Source organism: Neophocaena asiaeorientalis, unplaced genomic scaffold (genome assembly GCF_003031525.2).
Source record: "Neophocaena asiaeorientalis asiaeorientalis breed wild unplaced genomic scaffold, Neophocaena_asiaeorientalis_V1.1 scaffold256, whole genome shotgun sequence".
NCBI lineage: Eukaryota > Metazoa > Chordata > Mammalia > Artiodactyla > Phocoenidae > Neophocaena > Neophocaena asiaeorientalis.
Genome location: NW_020185324.1, coordinates 1,374,179 through 1,388,276, shown reverse-complemented (window position 1 = coordinate 1,388,276; position 14,098 = coordinate 1,374,179). Strand labels below are relative to the sequence as shown.

The 14,098-nt window shown below is 40.3% G+C and overlaps 1 protein-coding gene across 4 annotated transcripts in view; it reads right to left on the bottom strand.

The window, feature by feature from the left end:
- Positions 1 to 14,098, bottom strand: part of DOCK8 (dedicator of cytokinesis 8) — a 223,938-nt gene that overhangs the window by 36,495 nt on the left and 173,345 nt on the right. For all 4 annotated transcript variants that reach the window (XM_024734221.1, XM_024734220.1, XM_024734223.1 and 1 more), the window contains 5 exons: positions 9,061 to 9,230; positions 5,470 to 5,612; positions 3,383 to 3,565; positions 2,920 to 3,052; positions 1,866 to 1,953 (listed from right to left, as the gene is read on the bottom strand). In XM_024734221.1, the coding sequence (XP_024589989.1) occupies positions 1,866 to 1,953; positions 2,920 to 3,052; positions 3,383 to 3,565; positions 5,470 to 5,612; positions 9,061 to 9,230 (717 nt within the window). The remainder of the gene's footprint in view (positions 1 to 1,865; positions 1,954 to 2,919; positions 3,053 to 3,382; positions 3,566 to 5,469; positions 5,613 to 9,060; positions 9,231 to 14,098) is intronic.

The following is a 14,098-nucleotide window of genomic DNA, read 5'->3' as shown; positions in this document are numbered from 1 at the left end:
TACTGATTTCTGAGTTCTGCTGCTGGAGATTCCAAGCTAACTGTCCTGGGGTACACCTGGGCACTGGGAGATTGTAAAAGCTCCCCAGGTGATTTTAATGTACAGCCCAGGTTGAAAATGACTGCTCTAAAAGAAACAGAGCCAAAATAATTGAAAAGTGATCCGAAAGAAAAAAGGTGAAAGACACCACTATTGTAATTACAAAAGTTTTCCAAATAGCTTAATTTAGCAGTTACAATTTTACTATGTTTTCTCTTTTTAAAAAATCACCCCTGAAGATGATCAGAGGAGAATCATTAGCTCTGATTATGAGCAGTCCATCCTGTAGCTCAGGGCTGAGACTTGACCTGGAGCGGTTTGGTGCACCCTGCATGGAAAGTCTCAGTATTGTGTTGTTTCTGCCGCAAAAGGGAAAGGTTTCCCCAAACATCCACTCACACAGCCCAGGCAAACATGCTTTGTTAAGCTCTTCTTTTAATCTCATGGCCTAACCACCCAAGCAGTTCTGTGGCAACTAACTACATACAATATTTCTTTAATTTTGGGGGGGCAGGGGGCGGGTTTCATTGCCTGAACTAGAACTTATGCACTCTCAGAACCAATATCTTATAAATCAGTTCAGGGAACTTAGAACAAGCATAAAATACCCAAACCAAATGGATATTATTCATAAGACCAACGACTGGGCTGTGCAAGTAACACATACAATAAAAATATTTACCTCCTTAATGTTTTAAAATAAATTTGACTCCCAGAAGTCCCATAAGTGAGCCAGATTGATTCATTCTTGTGGTAACAACCAAGATAGTAACATATTTATTTACAAAACAACACTGCTACTCAAGTCTGCCCCATCTCCCATCCCTCCTTATGATGGGTGCTTTATACACCATGGGGATACCCTACCTATGGCTTGTCAAGTGTGTGTGTGTGTGTGTGGGGGGGGTGTCTTTAGCCGTATAATGTTTTGCCAGTGAACGCTAGGATTCATTAGGCTACCTGTTGCTAAGAGGAGCAGCTGATATGTGCTATCTATTGAATTTCATTTTAGCACTCATCTGTCCAAATTGTTGCACATATAGCAATAGGTATATAGCATATATTGCAATCCAAGCAGGATTTTTCTTCTTTCATTTCATTTTAGCATTGTTTTCTGATAATACATCATAATACAGATCGATTGTAGGACACACAGCAAAGTATAAAAAGGAAAACATCATTTACACATATTCTCAACACCCAAAGAAAACCATGGTTAATGTTTTGGTAAATTTCCCTCCAGTCTTTTAAAAATGTATTTACTATGTGTAGCTGGAGGTTTAAGATTGTACTCTAAAAACAAGTATCTGTTCTGCTTTGTTCACTTAACATTATATCATAAGCATTTCCCATATCATTAAAATGATTTGAAAACATTTAAATGCCAACCTAATATTTCATTACATATTTCCCTATTCTTAAGCATTAAGAACGTTCCAGTTTTTTTACAATTTTATGTAATGCTGACATAAATGTCCCTGAATATACATCTTTGTACACATTTCTGGAGTGTAATATGGATTGAAATGATGTGGTCCTGGGTACCCTGTCCTGCCCCATCAGCGGCTTTTCTTAAGCTAGCTGAGATTGCTAAATATTAGTTTTCTTTAAATGCTTATCAGTGTGATAAATATTTAAGGGCTGGAAATCATAACTCTTTATACCTTTGATTATCCCGGGTCCCTGGATGAACTGAATTTACACAGATAATGATGTTTCATTTTCTTACCCTTGGAAGGATGTAGTTGTTTCAGTAATACAAGTAGCCTGGGAAAAATAGTTCTGAACTTTAGGTAAAAGTAGCACAAAGTTGCTGAGTGACTTACTTATCTAGCTTCTCATTAGCTTGCCGCCAATGTGTCTGCTCTTTCCTCCATCTCAAATTTTCATTTAGGCCTGGAAATCGGTCATTCCCTAGGAGTTAAGAAATGCACGACAGGAATTTGATTAGCAGTAGCAAGATAACCAGAAGTTCCGTAACAAGCTCAACTGAGAGGACTCAGCATCACTTCTCTGGCTAATTAGAATCCGTGCTGGGTGCTGGTGGGAGACAAAGCCCACAACCAAGTCTGGGCTGACCTGCTCTTTGAGTGACAGGCTAGAGCTTAAAAGTACACCTGCCCTTCTGGAGTGTCAGCAAGCACATTTCTCATGAACACAGGGTTCCGGTGAAATTGGGGGTTCTCCCTGAATTATTGAAAAGGAGAGTGTTTGTGTTGAAAGACGGTGTCCAACCACCACTGAAAAAGCTCGTCTCCTTCCAAGTTCCCTACCATGGTGTCCCACTGCTAGAAGGAGCTGTCACTCTGTTTTTCTTGAGCACAGTGAATAAGACTGAGGGTGCCTGAACACTTCACTCTATCCTACAGAGAAGAGCTCAGCTTTCTGGAGATCATTCCTAATGTGGTGAGATCCCTGAAGGACTGGCACACTCTGAGACCGTTGCGAGGACTGGATCCATTCTAATAGTGCCCTGCATGATTTGAGAAGATGATCTTGGAACCAGAACTATCCAGTAGAACTATCTACATAGACTATTCAAATATCCCGGGGAGAAGTGTCAGCCTTGAGGGAGACACCCTTAATCTCATCCTATGACTCACATTCTTGGACGGGACCTTTTACCACCACCAAGTTTGAAACAGAAGATGCCATTTGAGGACATTTCCAGGGTTCTTGTGATCTCAGGAAAGGAGCTTTCCCTGAGAGGAATGGGGCTAACATCAAGTACATCTTGCACAGAATCCCAGAAGCTGCTTGTCTCTATTACCATAACGTCTTCAGAAAGTGATGGTGTCTACTCATCATGTGGGGAGGACACTCCTCCCCACAAAGGGTACAAAGCTCTGCTGATAGCAGGGAAGGGCCGATCCAACACACCTGGAGCCCGGCAGCGCCGCATCATCTCCCCTCTGGCCCCTTCCCCACGGAGCAAAGCCTCTTCCAGCCTGGCCTTGACATCCCTCGACTTCTGCAGAACTTGGGTACTGACTTTGTCAGAACTCTGTTTTCCCTGGATCGGACAGCAGCAGAAGGACATTAAGTTTGGTTAGATCTGTGTTCACGGGGAGAATCCTAAAGACAGAACACTTCATGGTGACATCGGCCAGTTTGGACATGTGCTACACAGACATGCCCCGAAGGCTGAAATCCTGGTAATGGGAATGAGGTTCTCTCTGCAGAAGGAAGAGATCCTTTGCCGGTGGAATTATCATAGCTAGATAGGTTATGGATATACAAATAGGCTATGGACTTTCATACAGAAATAAGACAAAGTTAAGGGTGCCCCCACTGCCCAAACAGAGGGGAACAGTGACAAGACAGGATAGAACTTGAGCAATACCTTGTATTCAAAACATGAGACACAGATGAAAAGGAGATCTAAAATCCTGTTTAGTTGTATTGATGGCAGGTCAGCAATCCACTTCCTAAGGAGGCTCTGATCGGCATTTTTCATGATCCAGAGGAAGCAAATCATGAGGTTTCGGGTCGTGTCGGCATTCAGCATGTTGTACTGCTTGTAGGGCTGGAAGCAGGCAGATTGGGAGATCGAAGTAGGGCAAGAGGCCGAGCAGCAGACACATTGAAAGGGATGCTATTTCCTAAGACACAGTAATGGTACTTTTCCTAGACGGGGATGTTTCCGGGAGCTCTGCCCTCCTCCAGCCGGGGAGGCCGTGGTCTTTTGAGCTGGGGGGCTCTGCAAAGGGGCTGGCCCGGGGCAGTATTCTAACCAGGCTTTCAGCCAGGGCACCCTCTGTTGCAGGAGCAGTGTGGTCTGATGGTCTGCCCTGGACCTTGACCATGCCCTCCCCCAACCCAATCTCAGTGGTACACAGGGCCTTCCCAGCTGTGAGATCTTCAAGTATTATATTTCTCCTTCAAGCTGGCGACTGCAGGGTTGGACTTATAGCCGAGAACTACCCTGGCTGGTTTCCCGAAATACCCTAACTGTTCCAGACTTAGCTTCTTTGTCAGAGTCCAAAGTATAAGGGTCGTGAACTGCTCAGCAGATTAATCAAGTGCATGATTCAGTGGAGGCCTCTGTAATGGGACTTTAACCACAATTTATGCTCTCCTGGCGGGGGGGAGGTGTAGGGGCTCAGGCTGTTTGCTTTCATACTTTGGCTGCAGTGTTCATTTCGGAGTGCTGAGCACACTTTCTGTCACTCATCCAATCAACACAAAGGACAATATGTGATTCACGTGGCATAGCTAACATCCAACGGAATGTAGTGGTGAAGCTGCAGTGAGGTATTAGTTCATATGTGAGGGGAATGGTAGGTCTGGATGGGAATTATAGGGCTTACGAAATTATTTTAACTTTAGTTTTTCTGAGTCTGGCCACAAGAAGAAGTGAAATCTTTAGATGTGTTGAGTATACACACAATATTATAACTTCATAGGAAATAACTTGTAAGAGGTGAAGGTTCTTGGGCTTTTGAGTTTCTCTGCTGGAGACAACAATGTAAAAGGCACACACCACCTCAGGCAGCTAACTTTGGTAAGAAGGTAGGAAGGTGGAGGAGGTCATAAAGCACACCATATTTATTCAACTGTAGGATGACTGATGTCAACTCTCCAGTGTTTCTTTTTCTCTTTTTTTACCTCCTGTCCTTCAACTTTCATGGGGGTGTGTGGGGAATGGGGGAGTGCTGGAGGGAAGAGAAGAAAGTCACCCAGCAAAGCAGAATTAGGTTGAGAGGCTGCCTTCCCGGGAAAGAACTGAGCTGAGTTCTCTGCAGATAGGAACGCTACACTGAAATGCAAAGTTAAATTAAGGTGGAGGATGCAGCGCTGTCTTGACAAAAGGATTGTCAGAGCTCAGCAAGGAACAGAGGTAGATCCCACCTCAAGTGAATCAGAGGTTGTATTCCTGCACGAGCCCCTCTTCAAGCCCATAGCGTCTGTGCAAAAGAACAGAGCCAAACAACTCTGCTTAGGCTCTCTGGGGACCTAGAAAAGCTGAAGAAGCTTAAGACACACCCTACCAAGTGACCGGCCTCCTTCAATCTTTTTTTTTTAAGGCAGACACAGAATGAATAATATAAGCATAGAATAAACACAGTGTCAGCCTCCCACCTGAGGGAGCCTAGGTTTGATCTGCTTTGCAATATCTCAGGTTTTCCAAGTTCACCTTTCTTGGTTTTCTGAGCCTTGAACTTGGCACCATTGAAACTGCCTGAATTTGATCTGTGAGTCTCTTGCTGTTGTCAGAACGCTGCCTGACTGAGTGCCGCCTCAACTGTGCCATTTCCCTTTGCAACTGCTAGCCTCACAATGACTCCTTCTAGCGTCAAGCAATGAGGCAGAAATCTCACTGCCTGCTCTATGCTGGGTTCTGGTGGGTGGATTTAGGAACAAGCCCATTCAAGGATGGGAAAAGACACAAAATGAAAAATAAACGGGAGAAATTGTGCACCAACATACCAGGGAAGACAGCATTGTTCCACTTGTCTTCAAAGTAAAATTCCCAGCTATGGCTAGTGCCACATTCTGGTTAATTGCACTGGTCCCTTCTTGCTCTTCATCTGAGCCATTGGTACGATTTTTTCCACTGCGGGCATCTGCAGCTGCAATTAAAATACTATTGGTCTTACCATATGATCCAGCAATCATGTTCCTTGGTATTTACCCAAAGGACTTGAAAACTTATGTCCACACAAAAATCTGCACATGGATGCTTTTAGCAGCTTTATTCATAATTGCCACAACTTGGAAGCAACCAGGATGTCCTTCAGTAGGTAAGTGGCTGAATAAACTGTGGCACATCCAGACAATGTGCTAAAAAGAAATGAGCTATTAAGCCATGAAAAGGCGAGGAGGAAACTTAAACGCATATTAATAAGTGAAAGAAGCCCATCTGAAAAGGCTACATACTGTGTGATTCCAACTACACGACATTCTGGAAAAGGCAAGACTATAGAGACAGTAAAAAGTTCAGTGGTTGCCAGGGGCTGGGGGAAGGGAGGGATGAATAGGCAGAGCACAGAAGAATTTTAGGGCAGAGAAACTAATTTGTATGATACTACAATGCTGGATACATATCATTATACATTTGTCCAAACCCTTAGAATGTACAACACCAAGAGTGAAAGCTAATGTAAATTATGAATTTTGGGTGATTATGATGTCTCAATGTAGGTTTATCTATTGTAACAAAGGCACCCCTCTGGTGGGGGATGCTGATAATGGGGAGGCTGTGCATGTGTGCAGGCAGGGGGTGTATGGGAAACCTCTGTACCTTCCTCTCAATTTTGCTATAAACCCAAAACTGCTCTAAAAAATAAAGTCTTAAAAAAAAATCTTTCTTGCCATCAAGCCAAAGATGGTATTACCCTATGTTCCCTACCCACTGCCCCATGTGTGACTGATACTTAGTTACTAAGGTCAGCACAGTAATTTTAAACCTGAAATTTAGCATTATTTATCTGCTACAGGAAAATAGCATCTATTTATCATCTATTTATTCCTGTTTAGCATCTATAGGAAAAAGCAGGCAGTCTAATAAAAGAGAGAACATGTCCAGCACAAGATTAGGCTAGAAATTAATTTTTCAAACTGAAAAAAAATTTCAAAGCTTTCATAACACTTTTCTATAATATGATATTTTTACTTCATTCGTATATTTCAAATAATGACCAAATAGAAAGGAACCTATAATTACAGCATTAAACAGTACCTTATAGAATAACAAGCTATTATCACAAATTCAGCAATAATTTATTAAAATTTGAATGTTTGAAATAAATGTTAATTTATTGTATCCATGTAATATAGATGTATCTATATTTATACATAGGTCTAGATGTATGCAAACAAAATAAGGACCCACCATTTAAAAGGCTCGTTTTAAGACCATTATGAATCATACACACAGAAAGTATTAATATTTGTTTAAGCAGTTTTGAGAAAAGTGTGTTAAGACACGTATGACTGATCCATTAAAAACCTGTAATTTTATTAGACCTGTCAACATTACAGTATTTTGACTTTCAATTTTTCATAAAAACCAGTGTCAACAGTATTTTCACCTGCCAAACTTATAAAAACAGAACTCAATTTTTAAAAATAATAATTCACTGTTGTTTTTAAGTCAGTTGAGTTTTTAAACCAATGGTGAAATGAAGAGATGTGGCAATTATTCAAGACCTGATAACTTTATCAGGATTAACGTGAGCATACGTTCTCATTTCCCCTAAATGTGCATAGGGTCATGGTTACAAGACAAGGAGAGGAGAGGATAGAAACGTTTGCTGCCAAAATGCTTTTATAGAAGTTCTCTCATTTCATCTTTATCACAACCCTAAGATACAGGCATTGTTATCACATTTTTACAACCGAGGAACGGAAGGGAAGGCATTAAAAGGCTGAGGAACTTTCCAAAGGTCATATATAGTAATAAATAGGCTGGAAGTTGAATTCAGTTGTATCTTTTTAAAAAAATATACTGTATTCTTATTAGTTTATCAATCGAAAGATTTCATATGTAACAGATGCACTATATTACCTCTAATAATAGAATACTTATACTGTTTTCCCACTTGTCAGCTACATCATGACTATAAAGTTCAGTGCTCACGTAAAGAAACCATTGAGACTTAAAAGGCTCAAAGACCAAGTGCTGAAAAGTTTTGATCCCAAGTCACTGATTTGGAAAATTCTAATCAACAAGGAAGCTTAGGATCATGCATGCTAATGTGATTCCCTGCTTTGGGAACAAACAAATCACAGGTCTTCAAGTGAAACTTTCTTGAAAGGTCCAGGCAAAATCCTAGAAATGGTCTGCAAGTCACCTGCCATGCTCTGAATTGCATCTTTAAATCTTGAAGACAACTCTGTTCTCTGTTTGCCCTCCAGTCAGGCACTGCTACAGGAAGTTCCACGCACCTCACCCTGCAGCCGGCTCATCTCTTGTGCCAAGCTTGCTTCTGTAATTTCCCTGCCCATTTCTTCCTCATTCTATGAGCTAAAGAATTGTCACCACAAGGATTTTAGAAATAATTTAGTCACATAGGACACTTTGCATTTGCAAGAAGCAAGAAAACATGGATGGTTCTAAGATTCCGAGCATGATTGCTTCCGAGGATGCTGGGCTCAATAAGCATTCCTTGGGATCCTTCTTCAGTTGAGAGAACAAGCAAGGTAATTTTTAAGAACTTCCCTTTGCTGAGGAAAAAGCAAGAACCACTCTGAAGTGGCCAGAATTGTGTGTGTGTGAGTGTGTGTTGTGGGGAGGGTGGGCAGATTGGCTTGTCTTTCTAAGGTCTCAGGTAAGATGCTCTTTTTTGGGAGAGGGTAGTTTTGTTTGTCTACATTCCCTAATCCACACAGTAACATGCAAATAAACCCAGGAGGTACACAAAGGCCTTTCAGACAATCTATCCTTTCTTCTTGTGGCCAAGTGGGAAATACTGACTTTCAACCTTAGAATGAGCCTCTTAGTGCCAAAGGCAAAATTCCTCTGTCGTGGCAGAATCTCCTAAGAGTGTCAGATACAATGTCTTTTTTTTTTTTTTTGGCGTGGTACAAGTGTTTAGACTCATTTGAGTCTGCTTCTTTCCTTAAAAGCTCATAAAAAAAAAAAAAGGAAAAACTTTATTTCAAGGCATTTGTTTAGACTCATTTGAGTCTGCTTCTTTCCTTAAAAGCTCATACAAGAAAAAAAAAAAGGAACAACTTTATTTCGAGGCATTAGATCACGGATCTCCAAAAGAAACAATTCTGTTATTATCTTATCCTTTGTGGTGTATGGTCTATAATGTTCATCATATACCAGCAGACCAATGAGTGAATGAATAAACAAACAATTTCTAAATGAAAAACATATACAGGTCTATGTGCCTTAAAAAAAAAATACACTTATTGGGGCCTATGTTAAAAAATTCTGGAGAGCACCGGTGTTGGGAATTGCTCACACAAGCATGTCAACACTGGAGCTAGTAACAGAAACCTCATTTTAGTGGGGCATTTGGCAAGAGCTCTCAACAATCTAAAGAAGGAAACAGAAGGCATTGTTACCTGTAAAGTCACAGAGCTGAGGCAAAGCATCCAAAATGATACCAACCAAAGGCAGGTAGAGGGCAGCAACTTTGACCTTCACCTCTGGTTTGACACAACGCGGGTCCAGGTCGTGAGAACTGAGCAGGCTGTGGATGGCACTGACAGCTTTCCTTTGCACTTTGCTGATCCTATTGGCACCACACAAAAAGCCAAAGGTTAGAGTGAAGCGAGGTTGACCAGAATGCTCCTAAACAATGGGGTGACGACGTGAAAACCAAGCAAAGCAGGGTAGAGGCATACAGAATCCAGAGACAAACTGCCTGTGTTCTAGTCCTGGCTCTGCTGTTAGCATGATCTTTAAAGCTCACCATGTTGTAGGATCAGTACTTCATTCCTTTTTATTGTTGAATAATATTCCATCGCATAGTCAGATCACATTTTATTTATGCATTCATCAATTGATGGACATTTGGGTTGTTTCTATTTTGGGGCTATTATGAATTATGAATGCTGCTATGAATATTTGTGTATAAGTTTTTGTGTGGTTATAGGTTTTTTATTTCTCTTGGGTATCTACCTGAGGGTGGAATTACTGGATCATCTGGTAACTCTATATTTAACCTTTAGAGGAACCACCAAACTGTTTTCAACAGTGGCTACATCACTTTACATTCCCACTAGCAGTATAGGAAGGTTCTATTTTCTCTTTGCCAACACTTGTTATTATCTATCTTTTGTATTACAGCCATCCTAGTGGGTATGAAGGTGCTAGGAACTGAATGTTTGTGACCTGCCTCCCAAATTCATATGTTGAAACCTAAGCCCTAATGTGATGGTGTTTGGAGGTGGGGCCTTTGGGAGGGCTTTAGGTCATGACAGCAGAGCCCTCATGAATGAGATTAGTGCCTTTAAAAAAGAGACCCCAGAGAGCTCCCTTGCCCCCTTCTGCCATGGGGGTGACACAGCAAGAAGATGGCCATCTGTGAACTAGGGCGTGGGTCCTCACAAGACACTGTATCTGCCAGCTCCTTGATCTTGAACTTCCCAGCCTCCAGAACTGTGAGAAATAAATTTCTGTGGTTTATAAGCCACCTATTCTAAAAATATTCTATAATATTTTTGTTATAGCAGCCAAAAGGAACTAAGACAGAAGGGGTATTTAACTAGTTTTGATATACATTTCCCTGATGGCTAATTACGTTGAAAACCTTTTCACATACTTATTGGTCACAGCTTCGTTGGAGAAATGTCTATTCTGATCCTTTGCCCTTTAAAAAACTGAGTTATAAAAAAAAAAAAAAAAAAAAAAACTGAGTTATTTGTTCTTTTATTATTGAGTTGTAAGATTTTAAAAATATATTTTAGATACAAATCCCTTATTAGATCTACGATTTGCAAATATTTTCTCCCATTCTATTTGGTGTCTTTTCACTTTCTTAATGTCCTATAAAGCATAGAAGTTTCCATTTTAATGAAGTCTAACTTATCTCTTTTGCTGGGTGTATTTTTTATGTCAGATCTAAGAAACTACTGCCTAATTAAATTTCATGAAGATTACCCTTAAGATTTCATCTAAGAGTTTTATAGTTTTAACACTTATAATTAGGTCTTTCATCCATTTTGAGTTAACTTTTGTATATGGTGTGAGATAGGGGTCCAACTTCATTCTTTTGGATGTGGATATCCAGTTTTCCCAGCACCATTTGTTGAAAACACAATTTTTTCGCCATTGATTTTCTTCGCACTCTTGTTGAAAAATCAGTTGACTATAAATGTAAGGATTCATTTATAGACTCAATTCAATTTCATTAATTTACATAGATCTATCTTTATGTCAGAACCACAATCTTGACTACTTTTGCTTTGTAGTAAGTTTTGAAATTGGGACGTGTGAGTCCTCCAATTTTGTTCTTCTTTTGCAAGATTGTTTTGGCTATATTGGAGTCCCTCGAATTTCCACATGAATTTTAGTATCAGCCTGTCAATTTCTGTAAGGGCCAGCTGGAATGTTGAGAGGAATTGCACTGAATCTGTAGATCAATTTAGGGAGTATTGCCATCTTAACAATATTAAATTTTCTGATCCATGAATACGTCATGCCTCTCAATTTATTTAGATCTATTTCTTTCTAATGTTTTGTAGTTTTCAGTGTACAAGTCTTGTACTTCTTTTGTTAAATTTATTCCTAAGAATTTTACTCTTTTGATGCTACTTTAAGTGCAATTTTTCTTTTAATTTCATACTGTTCATTTCAGGAGTAGAGAAATGCAGTTAGTTTTTGTATATTGATCTTATACCCTGCAACCCTGCTGAACTCACTTATTACACTTTTTTCTTTAACAGTAGGTTCTTGTTGGTTATTTTAAATATAGCAGTATGTACATGTCAATCCCAAACTCTCAGTCTATCCCTCCCTCCCACCCTTCCCCCCCAGTAACCATAAGTTCATTCTCTAAGTCCGTGAGTCGCTTATTACCTTTAATAGTTCTTTTAGTGGGTTCTTTAGGATTTTCTATAAACAAATCATGTCATCTGTGAATAGAGATAGCTTTACTTCTTCCTTTCTGATATGGATGCCTTTTATTTCATTTTTTTGTCTAACTTCTCTGAGTAGAACTTCCAGTACAATGTTGAATAGAAGATGAGTGGACATTCTTGTCTTGCTCCTGACCTTAGAAGGGAAGTATTCAGTTTTTCACCAATAAGTTATGATGTTAGCTGTGGGTTTTTCACAGATGCCTTTATCAGGTTGGGGAAATTCTCATATATTTCTAAAGGGTGTGTGAAGTGTCTTTTTTCAGGAAGAGTTAATGGATTTTGTCAAATCCTTTTTTATAAACTTTTAATTTTATATTGGAGTATAGTTGATTAACAATGTTGTGATAGTTTCAGGTGTACAGCAAAGTGATTCAGTTATACTTACACATGTATCTATTCTTTTTCAAATTCTCTTCCCATTTAGGTTATTACATAATATTGAGCAGAGTTCCCTGTGCTCTATAATAGGTCCTTGTTGGTTATCCATTTTAAATATAGCAGTGTGTACATGTCAATCCCAAACTCCACAGCTATCCCTTCCCCCCACCCTTCCCCCCTAGTAACCACAAGTTGGTTCTCTAAGTCAGGGAGTCTGTTTCTGTTTTGTAAATAAGTTCATTTGTATCATTTCTTTTTAGATTTTGCATATAAGCGATATCATATGATATTTCTCTTTCTCTGTCTGACTTACTTCACTCAGTATTTATTCACCTATTGAGATGACTGAGTGGGTTTTATCCTTTATTCTCCTCATATAATGTATTGCATCAATTGATTTTCAGATGCTAAACCAATCTTGCATTCCTGGGATAAATCCTACCTAGCCATGGTGTACAATCCTTTTTGTATGTTGTTGGGTACAGTCTGCCAGTATTTTTTTGAGGATATTTATATCAATATTCATATTTGTCTGCAGTTCTCTCCTGATGTCTTTGTCTGCTTTTGCCATCAGGGTAATGCTGGTTTTATAGGATGAGCTGGGACGTGTTCTCTCCTCTTCTAATTTTTTGGAAGAGTGTGTGAAGGATTGGAATTAATTCTTTAAGCATTTGGTAGCATAACACAAAGATGCTAGATAATTTCCACATTCTTGAAAACCACTACGGATTTAATGATATGTGGATGTTTGTGGATGCCACCAGGTAAGGGGGGTTCCAGAGAGATCCTTTAGAAACTAGACCTGTGGCTCCTTTTCAGGAGTTCAGGTACTGAGATGTGTCCCACTGGCCTTGCGCCTCATATGGGCAGGTGTTGGTGAGTCTACTAATTACATTGGCAGCAAAAGGAAGTACTGATCAAAAGGAAATATTGTCAAAGGATAAGATGTTTCTGAGATTTTCACCCACATGGTAAAGTCCGTGATGGTATTTTTAATGACTCTCCAGGAGAGTAACTGACAACACCGCGATCAGGGATTACTGTGTTGCCAAAGGAGTGGCACTCTTAATTAGTTTCCTCTGGGGGGGTAGAAAAGGTACCTTGTGTGTATTTGTGTGTGTGTACACGTATGAAGAATGTACCTACCTGACTGAACATAATCACATCATGGCTTCTGAACATACTCTACTCTGCTGCTAGTATTTAAAATAACAGCAACAATTTTAGGAGGAATCAAAACAGATGTAAAGGCTTTTTCCTTAGACATTTCACTAGAAGAGAAATGGAAAATAGAAAGTACCGTTTATGTAAATACTAAAGAGCACTTTTAGAAATCACGTAAATCCATGCTATTAAAGGACAATTAAGACAAAGCATGTGCGTGTGTGCGTGTGCGTGTGTGCGCGTGTGTGCGTGTGTGTGTGCGCGCGCGTGTGTGCGCGTGCGTGTGCGCGCGCGTGCGCGTGTGTGCGCGTGTGTGTGTGCGCGTGTGCGCGCGTGTGCGCGTGTGCGTGTGTGTGTGTGTGTGTGAAGGCAGTTTTCTCTGTGCATAAGCCTTCTCAGCGCCTTTCAGCATATTTGTCAGGGCACTTTGTGTTGCTGTGGAAATTTATATTAGCTACAGAGTAGAAAGTTCTATTGAGAAAACTGAGAGGAGTTTCGTTAGGGTTGAGAGAAGACGATGAAATTGAAACCTTGGAAAATGAAGCTCTCTAAGGATACACTTGACACCTGAATTTCTGGAAGGAGGCAGAATTCAGAGCTAAGAACATCAGACTCCCCACAATGACCTGCTGGGCGACAGAGACCTACATTCACTTAGGCAATATCAGTATGGGCAAAGCGCTTAGGACACATTTGTTATTGAAGTTACACAATCTTGTGCTCCTGCAATTGTTTCATACAAGGATGTCCTGTTTTTGCCACAAAATTATAAGCACTTCGAGAGAACTTGAGAGTTTCCAATCAGACAAGAATCTATAACATACAGCCATGCTGCCATTAGTCAGCGTACTCTATTCCAGTGTCCTCTATTAGCAGAGGAAGGAAGAACGTAGGCATTGTAGGAGTAGGTTCCCAGGCAGGGAGATGATGTGGTATAGGAGGGTGGGCCCTGAGGAGGGACTCTCAAGACCATGGC